At 36.4% G+C, this 21584-nt stretch overlaps 2 protein-coding genes across 3 annotated transcripts in view; one reads left to right on the top strand and one right to left on the bottom strand.

Annotated features, from left to right (window-relative positions):
* LOC100024614 (serpin A12-like) overlaps positions 1 to 21584 on the bottom strand; it is a 277260-nt gene that overhangs the window by 246902 nt on the left and 8774 nt on the right. The gene's annotated exons all lie outside the window — the stretch shown is intronic.
* LOC100024568 (serine protease inhibitor A3N-like) overlaps positions 1 to 21584 on the top strand; it is a 35685-nt gene that overhangs the window by 7804 nt on the left and 6297 nt on the right. For both annotated transcript variants that reach the window (XM_007473635.1, XM_001375758.3), the window contains exons 2-4: positions 456 to 1111; positions 13206 to 13479; positions 16077 to 16224. In XM_007473635.1, the coding sequence (XP_007473697.1) occupies positions 472 to 1111; positions 13206 to 13479; positions 16077 to 16224 (1062 nt within the window). In that variant the 5' untranslated portion in view covers positions 456 to 471. The remainder of the gene's footprint in view (positions 1 to 455; positions 1112 to 13205; positions 13480 to 16076; positions 16225 to 21584) is intronic.

Below are 21584 nucleotides of genomic sequence, written 5' to 3'. Positions count from 1 at the left end.
GAAGGGACTAAAAGTCTAGCCAAGGTTCTTTGAATGTGGAAAGATTTAGTATGCCTAAAGACAGATGGGTAGGAAGCAAAAGCCAGTTAACAGAGAAAGTGTCCCTTGTTTGATACTGTCAGATAGCAGTGGACCAGATTCTTTCAGTCCAGTTATTTGTTGTGGTTTAGTTCTTTTTTGGCCATTTCTGACTTTTTGCAACCTCCCATCCACTTTGGGGGGTATTCTTGGCAAAGAATGGTTTGCCATTTCCTTCTTCAGCTCATTTTTCTGATCCGGAAACTGAAGCAAATCAGGGTAAGTAACTTGGCCATGGTCACATAATAGTAAATGTCTGAAATCAAATTTGAACTCATGTCTTCCTGACCCCGGACCACTGTGCCACCTGGCTGTCCCAATCTTATACTGCTTAGCATTTTGCCAGCAATGATTACATGGATTCTTCTTCTCCACAGAGTAGAGGTTGGGAAAATGAAGCCTGTCTACATTCTGGGGCTGATCGTGGCTGTATTCTGTGCTTCTGGGATGTGTTTCCCCAACCCAGAGGAAGCTCAGACTGATGACCAGATCCAGGAGGAGCAACCTGGCAGGATAAATCAAGATTCTTCTGCAATATCCACCAGCAACACTGACTTTGCCTTCAAGCTATTCAAAACACTTGCTTCACACCACCAGAACAAGAATATCCTTTTCTCTCCCCTGAGTATATCCATTGCCTTTGCTCTCCTTTCCCTGGGGGCCCAAGGAAGCACCCAGACTCAGATACTAGAAAGCCTGAGATTCAACTTGACAGAGACCTCAGTGACTGAAATTCACAGAGGCTTTCAGAAGCTTATTTACTCTCACAATCTCCCAAATGATATGTTCCAATTAAGCACAGGAAATGCCTTGTTTGTTGACAAAAGTATGGAATTGCTAGAGAAGTTCCAGAATGATAGCAAAACATTTTATTCAACAGAAGTTTTCTCTGCTGACTTCCAGGATTCTGGTTTGGCAAGACAGTATATCAATGATTATATAAAGAAGCAAACCCAAGGGAAAATCATGGAAATGTTCAAGAGCCTAGATGAAAACACAATAATGGTACTTGTGAATTATATATACTTTAAAGGTAAGAATTGTGGGTTCATCAGGAAATCTTACCCTATTCAAAAGCAAAAAAAAAATTCTTTTATAAGACTTTTGGGTCCGTGACCTTATATCTTTTCTCACCTACAAGCCCCCAAGGTTTGCTTCACTAGAGTCCCCTACTAGTTGCTTGATTGTATACCACCTTTCCTTTTGGCCTGAAGTCCTCATGATCAAATCTCCTTGACTTAGACTTACAGGATCTGGGTTTGAACCTCTCAGTGGTTCTGTACTAGTCACTTTCCCTCATTGAGTCTGTTTTTTATTTATAAAATAAGGGAATTGAACTGTGTGAGCTCTCAGATCTGTGATCAATATTTACCTGCAGGGGGGAGAGAGACAGACAGACAGACAGACAGAGACAGAAACAGAGACAGACAGAGAGAGACAGAGAGAGATAGAGGAGAGAGACAGACAGACAGACAGAGACAGAGAGACAGAGAGAGACAGAGACAGAGAGACAGACAGAGACAGAGACAGAGAGACAGAGACAGAGACAGAGAGGCAGAGAGAGACAGAGACAGAAAGAGAGACAGAGAGAGATAGAGAGACAGAAAGAGAGACAGAGAGACAGAGACAGAGAGAGACAAAGAGACAGAGAGAGACAGAGGCAGAGAGAGAGAGAGGAGAGAGAGACAGAGAGACAGACAGACAGAGACAGAGACAGAGAGAGACAGAGACAGAGACAGAGAGAAAGAGACAGAGACAGAGAGACAGAGACAGAGACTGATAGAGACAGAGACAGAGAGACAGAGACAGAGAGAGACAAAGAGACAGAGAGACAGAGAGGCAGAGAGACACAGAGACAGACAGACAGAGACAGACAGGCAGACAGACAGAGAGACAGAGAGACACACACAGAGAGAAAAAGAGAGAGAGAGAGAGAGAGAGAGAGGGAGAGAGAGAGAGAGAGAGAGAGAGAGAGAGAAATTTAGTGTTTCTTCCACTTAGGTCTTGACTATTAACATATAGTTATTCCTATATATTTTCATTTTGGTTTTGTTGTTATTGTAATCATGGGATCATAGAGTATTAAAGTTGGAAGAGACCTAATAAATAGATCATCTAATTCAATTCCTTTATTTACCAAATGAGTAAAACAGGCTCAGCAGGTAAAGGAACTTGCCCCAGGTGACACATAAAATAAATGCCAGAGCTAAACCTCAAATATTGGTCTTTTGACACCAACTCCAGTGCTTGCTATTCAAGGCTACATATCAGTCAGTTGATCAATAAGGATTTATCAAACATTTATTATGTGCCAAGTGTTGTGTTAAACACTACCAATACATACATACAAAGAAGGTCAAAATAGTCTTTGTTCTCAAGGAACTTAACTTTGAATGAAAGAAATAGCATAAAAATAATGATATGTGTAAAAGATTTGAATTGGTGAAAGATAATCAGAGAAAGAAAATCACTAATAACTGGGAGAACTGAGACAGACCTCCTATAGAAGGTGAGGTTTGAGCTGAGTTCTGAACGAAATCAGGGAAACTAAGAGAAAGCAGTGAGGAGGCAACCCGGCATGGAGGATAGCCTGTGCAACGACATGGAAACAGGTGAAGAAATATTAAACAAGACAGCAAGAAGCCCAGTAAGGTGCATAGAGGGGAGTAAGTTGTAAGAAAATTAGAAAAGCAAAATTGAACCAAACTGGGAAAAGATTTACATACTGAAAATAGGAATTTAGATTTGATCCTAGGAGTATATGGGGAGGAAGCCTGGAGGTAGTCATGAGAATGAACAAAAAGGATATTTGTAAGTTGCCAAGTTATGTATTAATTCTGGTCCTTGGTACAAACAATACAAGAAACTAATCTTTCTTAGTTCCCTTCTCTTTGATGGACTGAACTCATAGATTGTGTCCTTATAGGAAGCTGGCACAGCCCCTTCTGGATTGGATTTTAGATCAAACTTTAAATTTCCAGCTAATTTAGAATCCATTCCATGTGGCAAGGCTAACCTGTATTGTCAACTTTAGTTATCTATGTGGGAGAATCAGGATTTTTTCCAGATATTGTTTTTTTCTTTTCCATCTCATTTTCTTAAGAGTTAGACCTCCAAGGCAAGTGGGTTGCTCAGTGGATAGAGATCCAGGACTAGAGATAGGGGGTCCTGGATTCAAATTTGACCTCAGATATTTTCTAGTTATGTGACTCTGAGCAAGTCACTTGATCCCCATTGATCCCCATACCCCTTAACACCCCTTTGCTTTGGAACTCATACTTAGTATTGATCCTAAGCTAGAAGGTAAGGGTTTAAAGAAAAAAGAGTAGACGTTCTGGGATTCAGGTAATTTACCAAATGTTTGAAATTATCTTGCTCCACCTTAAGCCTCTGTGACTATGAGTCCACTAAAGTCTTTATATCCTAAGGCAAGAAGTCCCTCACTAAGCAGCTTCAAAAGGTTCCTTTTTAGTTCAGGTTTTCTGTACCACTCTGGAGCTTTATGTGGTTCCAGTCCCTTGAAATTTTCTCTTCTCTTAGAGCTGTCCTATTCTGAAGCAAATCTATCTATTTGTTGCTTAGAACAGCTGGTTCAGCTCTGTAGGTAAAGCTTTGACTTCTTCACCTACTGCCATAAGATAAAATCAGGAGGACATTCTCTCTGGAACTATATAGCCAAAACCCATGAAGTCTAAACCACAGTGATTACTTTCCATTAGCCAATAGTGTTCCCAGGAAAAGGCTCACTAGAATCATTTTCTTTTTCATTCAAAATCCCTCTCACCTGCTTCTCATTCCCTTGCTTTATAGTTTCTTGAAAGTGGTGAGATGATTAATAATTAGTTCTTCACCTTTATTTATTTCCCTGATAATAACTATCATAACTCACAATCATAAGTCATTGTAAAACATACAGTGCATTTTTCTCACTTAAGTCCTCTATCTTAAATTCCACTTCTGAATTCATCAAAGATATAGTACTTCCTCACTGGTACAAATCACAACTGACCCATACCCCTTGATCCTGTGCAATTATTGTTCATGTCTTTCATAAAGCTTCTATAAAAGAGCCATCTTATGGGCTAAATTCTTTTTTCCCTTATTTTTATATTATGGCTATTAGAGCAGCATTTGACCTTTTTCTCTATTAATCCTTCTTCTCATGACCTGATAGCCTGACCTCCCTTTCTGGTAGTGCATACTCATATTCATGTATTTTATGCCCTCTCACAGGTACAAATCATGCTGAAGCTTCCCAATTTTTACCATCTGAGTCACCCAAAATAATGATTTTTGGGAATTGTGGCTGTCATCATTTATATATGCTAACATCACTAGGACATAAATGGGGTCCAATATATAGGTTTTGAGGCTAAAAAGTGGCTTTGGATCATTATGGAAGAATTTCCCAAATGTGATCCAATAAAATCATCTAGTCATTTATGTTTCCTGCTTGTCCATTTATAGTATCTGTTCAAGATCTATATGTAAGTGTGTTCATATGATTTTTCCTCTTCCCCCCTTTTTGTTTTGCAAATGAGAAAACTGACATCTGATGTTTGAAGTGACCTTTTGTGCTCACAGTCAGGTTCAGATCTTCATATATGAAATCCAACAATCTTTATACCATACTAATCTTCAATGATTCCTCTTTGGGATTTTCTAGAGTCTGTATTCATAGAAGAATATTTTAACATTAGGCAAATACTGCTAATTCCTCACCAATGAAGGGTAAGTTCTGGCACTACAGGCTATTTGTGTATTGGCTTAGCCAGTTATGATTATGGAAACCACTGTAAAGTCAATGAGCATTCTTCAGTTAGTTATTAGAATCTGGGAATGGAAAAATGAACCACACCCAGATAGGAAGAATTGTTTTCTTTCTTAATTTAATAAATTATAGCTTATATTTCCTAGTTTAATTCAAATCCAAGATTTTTCACAGTACAGTTTCAATGGCATCCATCAGCATTTCTTAAGTGTCTGCTCTGTCCTAGGAACCATAGATGCTATCATAAAAAGACATTAACAGTTCTTGAGCTCAAATAGCTTACATTTGTTTGGGGGAGACAGCATGGATACAGCCCTTATTGGGCATGAGAGTTTGGAAACACAGCTCATATACCACAACTTTTTTAGCCATTTCCCCACTGATGAGCATCCCTTCAGTTTCCAATTTGTTGAGACTACATGTTATAAATATTTTTGTACATGTAAATCCCTTTCCTTTGTCTATGATCTCTTTGGTCATCCCTCTTTTTACTCAAATTTCCTCCTCTGCTCTGCTCAGCTTACATATAACACTATTTTTTCATTATTTTTTCCTTCAACTTAGCCGTGGAGGCTTTAATGATTTGGGATACACAGAACTGACAGGTTGGAAGAAGTTTTCCCCAAAGAGAAAAGCCATGATCTAGGAGTTAGGAGACTTTTGATGTCACCCTTAACTTGCCAATTGGTTCCAGGCCTTTCATTTGACATTTCTTTGTCTTATTTTCCTCATCTATAAAATAAGGATAATAACTTTGTGAAAGACTATTTCTTTATGCAATTTTGAATTGTCCATCTTGCCCTGCTGTGTATTTGTGTATTCCTAGAATTGCTAGTGCTTCGCAAGTGAAAGAGTATACCTTCTGACTGCCTTGATATGGTTGCAAAGTTTTAAGTATTTATCTCTGCTCCAATTATTCATCCCTATTAGGCTATTCCTTAGTGTTGTGATTTGATTTCTATATAAAATCTTATTGTATAAAAACAAAAATCCATTCATTCCTGTAGTATTTCATGGGTCCCCACAGCCATGACTGTGCATTCTTTGATGGTCATTTGACAATCATAGTATTGTTTTCCAAAGTGCTAAAGTTCTAGAGCTTGAGAGTGAATGAACTCTAGAAATAGCACCCATTTCCTGCCAATCTGATTCATTAGAAAGTGGGTATGGACATGTATTCCTTGGCTCAGCTCCAATATCTAAAATTCTTATCAAATCAGTTGATTGGCAGAGGGAAACCAGGTATAAGAATGGGGAGAGAGAGATGAATAATACTGATACCTAATTTGAAGTGCTCTGTTTGATATTTAATGTCTTCACAATTTGTTTCCTTCCTATTTCCAATCTTACATTTTACTCCCCTTCATGCACCCTATAATTCAGCACCCTAAATTGGCCTTCTTGGTATTCCTCAATGAGGATACCCCATTTTCCAAGCCTGTGCGGTGGCTGTCCCCTATGCCTGCAATGCTCTCCTTCCTCATTTAAACCTCTTTGCTTCCCTGGCTTCTTTCAAGACCCAGTTGAAATCCCACCATCTTCAAAAGGTCTCTCCCAGTCTCTGTAGCTTTGTGCCTTTCTCATCCTTCATATATTATTATATATTTAGATGTTCATGGGCAGCTAGGTGGTACAGTAAATAGAGTTCCAAGCCTGAATTCAGGATGACTCATCTTCTTGAGTTCAAATCTAACCTCAGATCCTTACTGGTTGCATGACCCAGGCAAACCATATTTCCCTCAGTTTCCTCATTTGTAAAATGAGCTGGAAAGGGAAATCACAAACCAGTCTGATACCTTTGCCAAGAAAACCCCAAATGGAGTCACAAAGAGTTGGACATGACTGAAGAAACTAGTTATTCTCACTTTGTCCTCCATATGAGAATGTGAAATCTTTGAGAAGAGGGGCTATTTTTGCCTTTCTTTGTCTCTTTAGTACTTGACATAGTACTTGGCAGTAAGTACTTAAATTCTTGACTGAAGCAGCTATATAGTACAATGGAACTAGGAGGACCTGTGTTCAAATTTGACCTCAGGCACTTCATAACTCTATGACTCTGGGCAAGTCATTTAACCCTAAATGCCTCTCCATTCCCATTCTTCTGTCTTAGAACTGATGACAAGGAAGAAGATAAGGGTTTTTTAATTTATTTTCATTTTTTAGTTAATTAATTTAGAATATTTTCCCATGATTATATGATTCATGTTATTTTAGGTAAGGGTTTCTAAAAAATTATCTTTGACTGATTGACTAATGATGATAATAGTTTCCACATTACAGTGGTCTTTATGGGTTTAAAAGAAACTTCATGCATATTATCCTATGTGATCCTTATAACAGTCTTGTGAAGTAGGTATAAAGAATAACAGGAGTTATTATCTTCATTTTACAGATGAGGAAATTGAGACACAGTCCCACAGTGAATCAAGAATTATGTCACAAGTCTCCTAACTCCCAGTTCAAGAGAACTTTTGCAAAGGCATCTTCTAATCTATCCATGCTCTGTATCCCAAACCATTAAAGTAGCAGATCCATAGGAACAGAAAGAAAAGTGTACTAGAAAAGAAAGAGAAGAGACTGGTGGTGGCACTAGGCTTCCAGAATAATTTCAAATTCCCCAAGGTTTAATCACAATTTCTTTGGGTTGACTCAGTGAGGAGTAACTAATTTCTGGGACTGTTGACTCATGCTACCCAGGCTCATATGAGAGAGAAATAAATTGGATGAGAAGACCAAGACATTAATTTATTGTGGGAGGCACAATTGGCCTATGAACCAGAGTAGTCTGGTTCTTATTATCTACCCAGGCTACTCCCTTATTTCTGGGAAGATCCCAACTAGAAACCAAAATTATAGGTTGCAATTGTTTCTTTGGGTTAGTCTCTTTGGTAAGGCCCACTGATACTGTCTATGGTCCTTTTTAAAAGTGGAGTGATTAGTGAACTCTGAACTCACTCCCTGAGCCTGGCTATTTGACTATGACTCAGTGGATGGGATAGGTTCACTTTATTGCTGATCCATTACATTTTTTTGTGTTATAATGGCTATGGAAAAACATATCTTAAAAAATGTTTTGATGCTCTTTTAAAAAAATTACTGATTCTTCCCAATGAATCTCTTGTCATCAATGGAACCTCCTTTGTAAAAAGAAGTTAAGCAAAGCAAATGAACACATTGGCCATAACTAACAACATTTGCCTCATTCCACATCTTTCTATAGCGGTGTCTATACCACAAGCCTCCTGAAGAGAGGAGGGAGGCCTGTTTTACTGTCAGTTTTCTGATGCCATGATTGATCATTGCACTGAATTCAGCTTTAGGGCATCTTGAATCCCTAGGACATACTTAGAGATGTGGGAAGGAAATCACTTTAAAAGACTGATATATATAAATTTAAGGTCGCCAAGGAATTCAGCTATGTAATTCCTAAATGAAAACTCAAGTCAGCAGTCAACCTTTTATGGAGATTAATTACAAACAGGAGGAAGAAGGGTATTAGAGATAGAGAGATAGAGGGAGAGAGAAAGGGGAGAGAAGGGAATAGGGCTTAAATACCCCCTTCTGTTTAGGCTGGGCCAAAAGGCCCAAGCCCTTAGATAGCTGAGGCAAAGAAAAGAGATCAGTCCCTATCACTCACGTGACCAAAATGGAGAAACAGTCTCAGGGGCCTCCACCTCCAGCTTCCTTCAGAGCAAGCTTCTCAGAGCACAACCTCTCCAATCAACCCCCTCTAGTCCTCAGACCCCGCTATCTTTAAGGAAACCATCCAAGTTCCCTCCCCTCAGTTCTCACATCTACCAATCACTGTCCATGTCTTCCCTGTGCCAATGGTGGCTCTACCTTAACCCAGGACCGCCCAGAGGCTTTGCAAATGTCTGTTGAAGGTCATATTCTCAAATAATTAAATCTTGATCCTTTGCTACAGCCCTTCCTAAATCCTGTTACCCTGAGTAGGGTGGAGATTGGAATAATTAAATTTTGATCTATGCTGCAGCCCTTCCTAAATCCTGTTAGGACTGAGTAGGGTGGAGATTGTAATTTCCAAGACCTGGTTCTGTCATTCCAAGTATCTCTATTGTATCAATTCTAAAATCAATCATGACTCAAAGAACTTCCTGTTCTATAGGTCAAAGCCCTTTCCATTGTTCAGCAAAAGGTTTCTGTCCTAAAGTAATCTTAAGAAGGGAGGAGGAGGAACCTCCCATGCCAATGGGGTTCACATTCCAATAGACTATCAGTAAGAAATTTTCCAAGTATGAAATTTCCCAATGGTGAAATTTCCAACATTTATAAGTCTAAGAAATTTTAAGGTTTACAGAGGTATCCTTCTTTGGACAGGTTTCTTGCTTTGGGGTCTGCCTACTGACCAGCAATTGTTCTGACTGGAGGGAAATTATTTTGGTAGTATTGTCCCAGCCACAAAACCAGCCAGTCTTGGTAGGTTACTTCAAGAAGCCCATCAGGGATCTCCAGCTGTTTTGTCCTTATTAAAAGCTCCACTGCATTATAAATGGAAGTGGAAATAACAAAACCCAATATTAAACACTATGACTTACCTTGGCCAAAGAGTAAAGGTAAGAAAACATACCCACTTTCCTTTTATGCAGAGTGTTTGAGGAGGAGGAGCACTGTGGGTGTGGAACAGTGCATGTATTGTCAGACTTGGGAGCAGAACTGCTTTTTCTCTCTTTTTTAATTCATTGTCACAAGAGTTGACTTGCTGAGTAGGAGAAGGAGGGATACAGTCATAATTGAATGTTATATAAAAAGCAAAATATATGAATAAATAATTATTGGAAAAAGAAAGTACTAGGGATGTTTAGAGTGGAGAATAGAAGGATTAAGAGGGTAACAACTTTCTTCAAATCTATGAAGAGTTATCATAAAGAAAAAGAATTAAACTTGCTTTACTTGGCTCCAAAGAATAGAACTAGAGTCAATTCAAAATAAAGTGTCCTTTTCTACACAGATCCCACTAAAATTCTCTAATGGTCCCTGCAGCAAAAGTGATCCCAATAAAAGGCTAACCAGTTTCCTCCTAGTCTCTTTGAAAAGTAGGAATGAAGTGGGAATAATACTTCTGGATCTCAAATTATATTATAAAGTAATAATCATCAAAACTAATTGGCTCTGCTAAAAAAAAAGTTTCACTTATGGAAGACAGTAGAAAAGTAAGCATCAGAAAGCACCAAACTCATTAATATAGTATTCAAAAAGTCAAAAAACACAAATAACTTGGATAGAAGAACTCTCTATTTGAGAAGAACTGCTAGGAACACTCATACTTTGGCAAAAATTAAATTTAGGCTAGTATATTATACCACATATAAACTAAAAATGAATTACCTAAATTTAAAGGTACAACACATACCTCCTAATGCATAAGTGGTCAAAAGATATGAACAGTTATCAAAAGAATTGTAAATCATAAAGGACCATTCAAGATTACTCTTGGTCACTAATAATAAGAGACATAAGAATCAAAACAATTCTAGGATTAGACTTCACATCCAGTGAGCTGGTACAGAGATGGCAGGTGACAAAAATGGGAATTGTTGGAAAGGTAAGTGGACATTCAAGGACACTAACACATTGTTGATGGAGATGCACATTTTTCTAACCATTCTGACAATTAATTTGTAATATAATGGTCAAATGTGGTGAATGCGTATTGCTGAGCTCCAAGAAATGAGAAATATGAAGAATTCTAAGAATCACAGAAATAATTACATGAATTGAATCAATGTGAAGTAAGCAGGATCAGGAAAATCTATATACAACAATTACTACCAGATAATTGGAAAGAACACTCACAAATCAAAATTAAACAGTGTAATTGCATTGATCAAGCTTGGTTCCAAAGAAAAGATATATGAATGCAGCACCCTCCCTTCTTTTCAGAGGCAGGGGATTATGGTTGTGGAATACTATATGTATTGTTAAACTTGGTTGCTATGTTGTTTTGCTAGATTATTTTCTCTTTCTCTTTCTTCTTTTTTAGTGTTTTCTCTCAGATATGAGGAAAGGATACAATGATATGATGAGATATAAGTTATATAGAACAAAATATATCAACTATGCACTAAAAGTCCAAATTCTGATGATATAAATCAAATCAACCCCAAGGGTTCACTCCACTCTGAGCAAATTGGCAAAGATGACAGAAGATGGAAATATTCAGAACTGAAGGGGGTTCAGGACAGAAAAACATACTAATATAGTGCTGAATTTAAGATGTCTATAAGACATCAATTTTGAGATGCCAGATAGGTAGTTAAATATGAAAAACTGGAGGTCAGAGGAGAAGTTAGAGCTGGACAAATAGATCTAAGAATTATCTGTATTGAGATAAGAATCAAATTCATTGTAACAGATGATATCATTTGGGCATGACCTAGCAAAAGAGCTGAGAAAGAGGATTTAGTAGAAGAACCAGGATAGAGTAGTGTCATGAAAACCTAGAGAAAAGATAGTATAAAGGATGGAGGGTGATCAACGGTGTCAAAAGCTGAAGAGAAATCAAGAAAGATGTCTATTAACATTCAAACTGCAAAATTCTCTTTCCTTCTAAGAAAGCTCTCTAAGGTTTTGCAGGCTGATTGATGATATACTATTCTAAGTCTATGTGATCCTAGATCTTAGCAAACCAGTTATATTTATATAAATATTGTTGTGCTTTGTAAAAATGCTTTTCTCTGAATCTATTGATATTATGTGACTTGGGGGGGGGCTTTTGTTTCGAACATTATGAATTATTATGAATTTTGTTTCGAACATAAATATTTAACAATGCTTTCATTCTTGTTATAAATCCAATATGGTCTACATCAGAGGTGTCAAACATGCCGCCCACAGGCCATATGTGGTCCACAGTACTCCAGGGTACAACCAGAATCAGATTAAAACATAATTGAGAAATATTTAACAAAATAAATAAAAATAGAATACAACAAAAATATTTTTAATTTGTGGTTTTCTAAACCAATATACAGAAGATAAGGATATGTGCCTATTTTGTTTGATGTCATTGTTCTATATTGTTAATTCTTTTGATTGGTTTATAAACAACAGAATGGGTCTCTGGTTCCCTCACCAATCTGAAATTTGTTCCCTGGATTTTTATTCAAGCTAGTCGCTGTTGTATTTTTGGGTTTTATTCCCCCAGAAATTAACAAAATGTTCTAGGAGAAGGACAATGGGGTAAACCCCTCTTTCATTCTAGGTACTATGCTTCTACAATTCCCATAAAAGTTTGAATTTGTTTTTTTGTTGATTTTTCTTTTTACTAACATCTATAATATAAGAAGCCTTGGACTAGATGGCTTTCTATTCCAAGATCTTTGTTTCTGTTAGAATAACTTATCTGACAGCTCTCTTCCTGGGATGTTGCAATCTAATCTACCATCTTTTGCTTCAAACAGTCCATGTCTCATAGAAGAGTAGCATGGCTGAGAGAAAAGAACATTGGGTTTCTCAACAGAGAATTGATGTTTCCATCCTCATTCTGCACTTTAACCCTCATGTGGGCTGGAAAGGTTATTTAACCTCTATGAAACTCATCTTTGTCATCTGGAAAAAAAGATGATGCTGTATTAGATGAATTCTAGGGCTCCTTCACTTTTCAAATCTGTGATCCCATGATCTTTGGGCCCAGGATTATGTATTTTTATCTTTTTTTTCTTATTCCTTTTCAAAATTTCTGACCCATGCCAATAAGAACTATGGAGCAAGAAAACAATGCAACGAGGAAAGGGGAAGGTAGTGGTTTCAATAATTTTTTAACAATTAAATGACATTGATTAATGCTCTTTTTAGCTGCTAACTTAAAAAAAATGTTATGAGTTGACAATTTGGGGCAGGAATTCTTAACCTGGAGTCTAGGAATCTTTGGAGAGATTTCTGGGGTTCCATAAAATTGGATAGGAAAAAATGTATATTATTATTTTCATTAGCTTCTATTCAAATTTTAGCATTTTAAAAAATTAGAAATTTTGATGACAAGATGTTATTCAGGCCCCAGTGGACTTTGCCAAAAGGTTCCATGACACATAAGAAGGTGAAGAGCCCCTGATTTAGAGATATATGGTTCAGTTTGCCCTATGAGTAGATAATATAAAATATAAAATAGATAATATATAAAATGACTCGTGTTTAACATTTTCCTGTATTTTCTTTTTTTAATTTTATAATATTTTATTTGATCATTTCCAAGTATTATTCATTAAAGACAAAGATCATTTTCTTTTCCTCCCCCCAACCCCCCGTAGCCTACGCGTGATTCCACTGGGTATTACATGTGTTCTTGATTCGAACCCATTGCTATAACATTTTCCTGTATTTTCTGATTTCTCTTAAGCTAAATGGAAAACACCATTTAAGTCAATTCACACTTCAGAACAGAATTTCTTTGTGAGTGAAGACAAGATTGTTCAAGTTCCCATGATGAATCTGGATCATCTTTACACCCGTGTTTTCCATGACAAGGAGCTTTTCTGCACAGTTGTAGAACTGCCATATAAGGGTAATGCAACAGCACTTTTCATCCTTCCTGATGAAAAGAAAATGGAGGATGTTGAAAATTCTCTCAACCCAGAAGTTCTGGAAAAATGGAAAAATTCACTCAAAAAACGGTAATTATGCTCTGATGGTGATGGTGATCTCTAGGGTCCCATATAGTTTTAACATAACTTATTTTATATTTTAATCTGTAGTCTAGTGTCTTTTTCATCCCTAACAACTCTGTTATTTTCCTTTTAAAAGAATTTAATTTTTAAAATTCCTTTACTATAAATACAGTCACAGTTCTCAGTAAAAATTTGAGAATTAGTAAATCTAGATACTCAATCTGTTTTTTCTGCCTCTTATGTACTCAGGGCTTGATTATTTGCCAATGACTTCAGCTAAGCTGTCTATTGAAAACTGACATATACCTTTTAAAAAAAAAAGTAAAATTGTAACATAGACTTTTGAACTGGAAAAGACCTTAGAGGTCATTGGATACTTTCATTTTACAGATGTAGAAACTGAGATTCAAAAACTGAAGTGCCTTAAGCAAGGTTACAATTAAAAGATTAAAATATTGATTCTAAATTTAGGATTCTTTCTAACACGTCATAGAAGCAAATCACAAAGATACCCATAATATTGCATTAGAAAAAATCCTGTCACTTCATGGGAAAATAGGTAATAAATCTGATGAATGGATAACCTCACAAATCTTTAAAATTTTCATTTTTACAAAGTTCTCTCTCACAACAACCTTGAGAGGTAGATAATATTCCCCTCATTTATTGACCAAGAAAACTGAGGATCACTTGGCAAGTCAATACCAAAACCTGGACTAAACTTCAGGTCTCCTGACCATCAATCTAGGGCTCTTCACCATTAAGTCAAATTGAGGCCTTTTTCTGGAGAGTGAGACTAATTCTTGCCTCCTGTCTGAAGATATTTGTATTTTACAAGACTCTTAGAAGAAGAACCAGGAGAAAGAAATCAACTCATCAATAACTTAGTTGTACACCAATTGTCACAACAAATTAAGAAATAAATCAGCTTTATTTTATTCAATTTAATTAATTCTTCTGATTCAATTAAATTATCAGTAGCAGAGCAGAGAAAGCACTGACTTAATAATATTCATAAGGCTTTTGTTGGAATCCCAGCTCAGTCACTACTGGCCTGACCTCACTGAGTCACTTCTTTCTGGACTACTTTAATTTCTCCACATAAAGAAGTGGGTTTGACTTGATATATGGGTCTCCAGAATTTCTCTCAATTTGGATATTCTACATTTTTAAATTCAAGGAAAACCTATACAACCTCCCATGTAATGGGGTATTTGGAGAACAAGAGACAAAAGAAACAAATATAAATAGATAAGAAAACAAAGTCCCAGACTTAATGGAGCTTATGATTTAGTAGAGTGTCTATGACAGTTATCCAAATGTCTATTAATAATAAATAGAATGTGAAAGGCAATAAGAGAGAATAAACAAAAGGCTTTTTAAAGTCTGTAGAGTCAAAAAACCAGTTTCACAATTTGAAAGTAAAGGATACAAATCTTTCTCAAATCAGTGAGAATAAAAAAATAAGTCTCAAAGATCCAAGATGAAGACACTGACTTAGATTAAATGGAAAGTTTTAGAAATAGGGTGGGAAGAGGGGATAGCTTTGTTTAGATGGAAGTGGTGGAGTATGGCTGAAAATTAGCTTTAGATACTTTTATGTTCTGTAGTCTTTCTAAAATACACAAATTGGATCCATTTTACTACCTTGCTAAGTAGAATTTGGTGAAAATCACCAATTTTTTCTTGTATTTCTATCATAAAGATGCCACTTTACTTAGATTCATAAGGGCCATAATTTGTTCCACTCCCTGTACCATCCAACCTTGAGACAGTGTACTAAATTCATTCCTAGTGAAACCTGACCTCTAAAAAATTAGAGGGATTAGGCTCCCCATTTTCATAATCCTTGGAAAATGCTGATTATAGTTTGAATTGTGGCTTGTGTCTGAGACTCCCAAGCAAGAAAGCAAAAGAAATTTCCAATGAATGATGTGAATAAGGTATGGGACAGGTATTCTATTGCCTCATAGAAAGCAATAGTGGAGTTAAGAGAATTACAACCTGCTTTATCAGAATGATTTAAACAAATTCAGCGACTTCTAAGTCTGACTACATTTTGCTTGGAAACTGGTAGATAAGGCAATTTGAAAGGCTACTAATTAGCCATTTTACATTTACCCCATCATTTTGGGCAGTTTCATCACTCCCAGAAATTGTCTACTGGTAAAATTGGCCAAATTAGGGCCCTTTCCTAACAGGGAACCAAACATCTAATGTAAAAGTTTTCCTTGAAGCCCAGAACTGCCACTCGGGAGACACTGCAGCCAGTAGCTTTTGAGAACTTTTAGACCTTTCAGAAGTTCCAAGGTCACTTCCTGGATACATGCATCTGGAGGGTACTGTTCAGTTACTTATGGAGGGAAATGAATAGGAAGCCCTAACTTAGACTTGGGCTTGCCTGATGAGGACATGGCTAACTTCAAAGACCCATTTCAGTTTTAACACAAAGTTCATGTCTAAGAGTCTCTATTCTGAGTCTTACTGTGTTGAATAAAAATTTGTTAAACTGAATGTCAGGATGATTTTTTGGATTTACTCATCCCAAAGATGCTAGAAAATAAAATGATCATAAACCTCCCTTCTCATTCCTTTTTTTACAGACAAATCAATCTCTTCTTGCCAAAATTTTCACTCTCTAGTGACTTTCAACTTGAAGAGATTCTTCCCACAATGGGCATTGAAGAAGTCTTTACTGACCAAGCTAATCTTTCTGCCATAACTAGACAACGCAACCTGAAAGTTTCCAAAGTAGGTACAAAGACTTTAAATAATCCCTTTTCAGGCTTTTAGGTGCAGAGTTTGAGGTGGGAAGAATATTGAGTTCTTCTTTGGTGAGGTAGGTTTACTCTGCTCATGTTAGTAACATCGCAGTGGTATAAATAAGAACAAAAATATATGCTGATTGATCCCATGGCCTCCCACAATTCTTGTGGATTTGATAGAACCCAATATAAGATAGGTTATTATTATAATTCATGTTTTCAAATACAATCCTGCTCCCTCAAAATATAGTAATAGTACACATTTCTATAAGGATAGAAGGTTAACAAAACACCTTCATTACAACAACCCTTTGAGATACCTAATTAAATAATTATTATTCTAACAAATTGCCACCAGGTTACATAGCTATGAAATATTTGAGTTCAGATTTGAAATCAGGTCTTTCTGACCTAATTGAGGAAGACTTGGGCAAAGAAGACTTTGAGGGAAAATAATTTGCCCAAAGAAACAAAACAAATGAATGGAAGTGCCAAGAGAAAGATAGCATTAGTATTCCCATTTTTCCACATCCTTTCCTACATTTTTTATTTTCCTATTCTGTCACATTAGCCAATTTGATGAGTATGAGGTGGTACCTCAGAATAGTTTTAATGTGCTTAATGTTCTCTAATTATTAGTGACAGAGCATTTTTTCCAATAACCACAGATTTCTTCTTCTGGAAACTGCCTATTCATATCCTTTTACCTTTTATCAATTGAGAAATGACTCCTTTCATAAATTTGGTTCATGTTCCAGTGTATTTGATAAATGAGACCATTTTCAGAGAAACTTACTGTAAATTTTCCCCATTTTCTTCTTACCTTCTAATTTTGGCTATATTAGTTTTGTTTGTGCTGCTTTCCTCCAAAGAGCTGAAGAGTTCAAAGGACATTTTTTCACTTTCTATTTTTCTTCCTTTTTTGCAATATGGTTAATGTGGAAATCTGTTCTGCATGATTTAATATGTATAATGAGTATCATATTTCCTGCCTTCTGAATAGTTAAGGAAGAACTGGAGAGAGGGAGAGAATCCAGGACTCAAAGTAAAATTTTTTTAATTGCTTGTCATAGGTTGTATGTACTATGTGCTAGAAAAGTTCTCAGAGGCTTTCTGGTAGAAACATCCTTAACTTACAAATAAGGAAACTGAGGCCCAGAGAGGTTGTTACTCAAGTTCAATTGCAACTGTAACCCTGTGAACTACATATATATATATATATGCATATATATGTATATAAAATATATACATATATGTATATATATTTAATTATTTTAATGGAATATGCTTCAAAGCTAGATGATCCAGTGAGAAAGCACAGGACTTGGAGTTCAAAAAACCTGAGTTTGAATTCTGCCTCAGACATTCTCTAGCTCGCTTAAACTTTCTATGCTTCAGTTTCCTCAATATGGTAATATGGGTAATAATAGCACCCATGATACAAAGGTTGTTGTGAGGATGAAATAACATAGGTAAAGCACTTTGCAAACCATAGAGTACTATCTCAATGTTAGCTGTTATTATTTTTAAGATGAAGAAATTGAGTCTAAGAAAAATTAATAATTTTCCCAGGGTCATAGAGCTATTACATTTCTAAGATTGAATTTAAATAGATGTCTTCCTGATTCCAAATCTAGTAACCATCCTCTCTACCAGAAGCTTCTCATTTCCTACCTATGTGACTATAGGGAAGCCAGTTCACTTTTCTCACCTTCATTTTCTTCAGCATTGGACTTATAAGGTGGTTGTGAAGATAATGCTTTGCAAATCTAAAGGAAATAGATAAATTAGTTCTTATTCTTTAAGGTTTATAAGATAATGCTAGAAATTCCGAGTGATATACAATTATAGAGTCTGCTTTTTTTAAATTAACCTGTTTGTCTCTTACAAAGCATTTCTTACAAAGATGTTATTCCATCAAAATCACATGCCACAACTTATGTAGCCATTCCCCAATGGATGAGCATCCCTTCAATTTCTAGTTCTTTGCTGCCACAAAAAAGAATCTTCAGATTTTGAATCCATCTGTCAGACAGATTTTCCATTATTGATTTTCTCTATGTTCCTACCAAAATGGCCTCCTTATTTTTATTGCCATGTAAACAGTCATTTCTGGGTTTTAAGTAAATTTTTTAAATCTCAAATTCACTTTCCAATATAAACACACTGATGCCAAGGAACACTTCGAGATTCGGGAGTACTAGGGGAAAGATAATAAGGCACCAATAAGGTGCCCTCAAACTGATATGACATAAATTAAATCAGCTTTGGAAAATATAGCAACAGAAAAAGTGCTGGACTCTCCAGCAGTTACTTTAATTAACCATTCCTAGGTCTGTTTTTCAAGGTGATCAAGGAAAAAGGAAAAAAAAATTTACATCTTCTAAAATATTTATAGTAAGTCTTTGTAGTGGCAAAGAATTGGAAATTGAGGAGATGCCCATCTTTTGGGGAATGGTTAAACAAGTTGCAGCATGTGATTGTGTTGGAATACTACTGTAACATAAGAAATGATGGGTAGGTTAATTTTGGAAAAACTTGGAAAGGCCTACATGAAATTATGAAGAGTGAAATGAGCAGAACCAAGAGAACATTATATGCAGAAACAGAAATATTGTTTGAAGAACAACTTGTGTCTTTCTACCTCCAGAGAAAGAACTGATAAATAGAAATGTGACTATTTACATGACAGTAACCAGGCTTAAGCAAGGATTGTTCACACAAAGGCAAGAATTGTGTCAATTTTTGTCCTTGTATGTTCAATGCCCAGCACAATGATGAATGAATGATAGATGTATAATAAATATTGTCTAATGCAGGAAAGAATGAACACTGGCTCAAATTCCCTTTAAAAAGAACTAAGGAGTTCACCACATTTATTTACCCAGTTCAGCCATTAGCTGAATTGAAAAATAAGAGCAGGATATTAGATCACAAAATGTCTCCATGAGGAAAAAGATTAGGGGTGGTTTAAGAATATTTGGAAATAAGAAATATATTCAAAAACACACTTTAAAATTTCCTCCATTTTCTTAAATTTAGAAAATAGATAAAATAGTGAATCAAATCTTGATTTATGTTTGCCAATTTCCAAGATATAAATGCTGACACTGAAAATTTAACCAAAAAGCAAACAAACAAAAAACAAAGTCTAAAGCAGATTAGAGCTAATTTCGGTCTCTTCTGAAAAAAATCCTACCACTACCACCAAACTGGATCTTCAGAGATTCTGCCTCTTTACCCTTCCCTTAATTGACTCAATTTTGTGCCTAAGAAGTTCTGATTGACAAATGAATAAATACTCACCTAATCTCTTCTATCTAGTGGATCCTAAACCAGTGATGGGGAACCTAGGGCATGGGTGCTAAAGATGGCACATAGAGTGCTCTCTATCAGCATGCAGCCACCCTCCCCTTCCTCCCCCAGAGTTCATTACTAAAAATACAGAGGAACTTGGGCAGAGCTATTCCCTTTCCCCTCTCCATTGTGCCTGATGACATTTTTTCACATCACCTACCCCTCTGCCCAACAGCCCAATAGAAGTGCTTCCTCCCTCACCTCTGTGGGGTAAGGGTGGGGGCAAGGCACACCGAACACTTGGTGAGGTGGGGTGAGTGCCTGGCATGCTATCTGGAGAGGGGCATGGCACTCTGTCTCTAAAAGGTTCACCATCACTGCCCTAAACCATGATTTACATTTCTTCTATACAGCTATCCACCTATTATGTATAATCCCATGACAATCCATTTGTTAAAGTCCTATTCTCTGGGATTCATTACAAATTCTCACAGGTCCATAACTCTTTGATTGGACTAATTAAGTTTGTTTTGTGTCTTGTGTTTCCAATTATGTATGCATAGAAATGCCTCTAGAAGAAAAAGACATTCACATTCTAGACAGAACTTTTTAAAAGTACACGTTTGTGCATACACAGGAAAAGTCCAAATATGTTAAACTATGATAGTGGAGTGTGGAGGGATTTTTTTTTAAGTTAAGAAAAGAGATGGGAAAAAAATAAGGATGAGAAAATGATGGGGATAGGGGTAGTTGTAGATATTATAGGGGAAAGATGCAATGAAAAGAAAAAAACTCAAGAAGCTCCAATGGTTCCCTCATGCCTTCAGATAAAACACAAATTACTGCTCATCATTTAAAGTTTATCACAATCTTGTTCCAATCCATCTATCAGACAGATTTCACATTATTCCCCCTTCACTAGGTTCATACCAAACTGGTTTCCTTATTGTTCCATCCACAATACATTCTATCTTCTACTTTCAAGCCTTTGCAGGGAATATCTCCCATACCTAAAATGCTCCCCTTCTTCACCTTTACCTCCTGAAATCCCTCTTCACCTTTGAGCATCATCCCAAATCTCCCCTCCTTTGTGAGGTCTTTCTTGATAAGCGCAGTTGTTACTGCTTTCCTGCTCTGAAAATACTTTGCATTTATTTTGTATATAATTTGTTTCATTTTCATTTTTTAAATTAATTAATTTAGAGTATTTTTCCATAGTTACATGATTCATGTTCTTTCCCTCCCATACCCCCCTCCCCCCTCCCAGAGCTGAAGAGCAATTCCACTGGGTGTTACATGCATCATTTTTTAAGTTAAGAAAAGGGATAAGAAAAACAAGGATGAGAGAATGATAGGGGTGGGGGTAGTTGTAGATATTATAAGGAAAAGATGCAGTGAAAAGAAAAAACTCAAGAAGCTTCAATGGTTCCATAATGCCCTCAAAACACAGATTTCTGCTCACAATTTGTTCACTCATTCCCCAATTGATGGGCACTCCCTCATTTTCCAATTTTTTGCTACCACAAAGAGTGTGGTTATAAATATTTTTGTACATTCATTTTCTATTATTATGTCTTTGGGGTACAAACCCAGCCGTGGTATGGCTGAATTGGATCAAAGGGTAGGCAGTCTTTTAACACCCTTTGGGCATAGTTCCAAATTGCCTTCCAGAAAAGTTAGATCAATTCACAACTCCACCAGCAATGCATTAGTGTCCCAATTTTGCCACATTCCCTCCAACTGTTTGCTGTTCTATTAACCAATCTACTAGGGGTCAGGTGATACCTCAGAGTTATTTTGATTTGCATTTCTCTAATTATGAGAGATTTAGAACACTTTTTCATGTGCTTACTGATAATTTTGATTTTTTTTATCTGAAAACTGCCTATTAGAGTCCCTTGCCCATTTATCAATTGGGGAATGGCTTGATTTTTTGTACAATTGATTTAGCGTCTCATAGATTTGAGAAACTAGACCTTAGAGGTTTTTGTTATAAAGAGTTTCCCCAGTTCGTTGTTTCCCTTCTAATTTTTATTGCATTGGTTTTGT

Source organism: Monodelphis domestica, chromosome 1 (assembly GCF_027887165.1).
Source record: "Monodelphis domestica isolate mMonDom1 chromosome 1, mMonDom1.pri, whole genome shotgun sequence".
NCBI lineage: Eukaryota > Metazoa > Chordata > Mammalia > Didelphimorphia > Didelphidae > Monodelphis > Monodelphis domestica.
The sequence above is the reverse complement of the archived record's forward strand: the minus strand, read 5'-3'. Positions and strand labels throughout refer to the sequence as shown.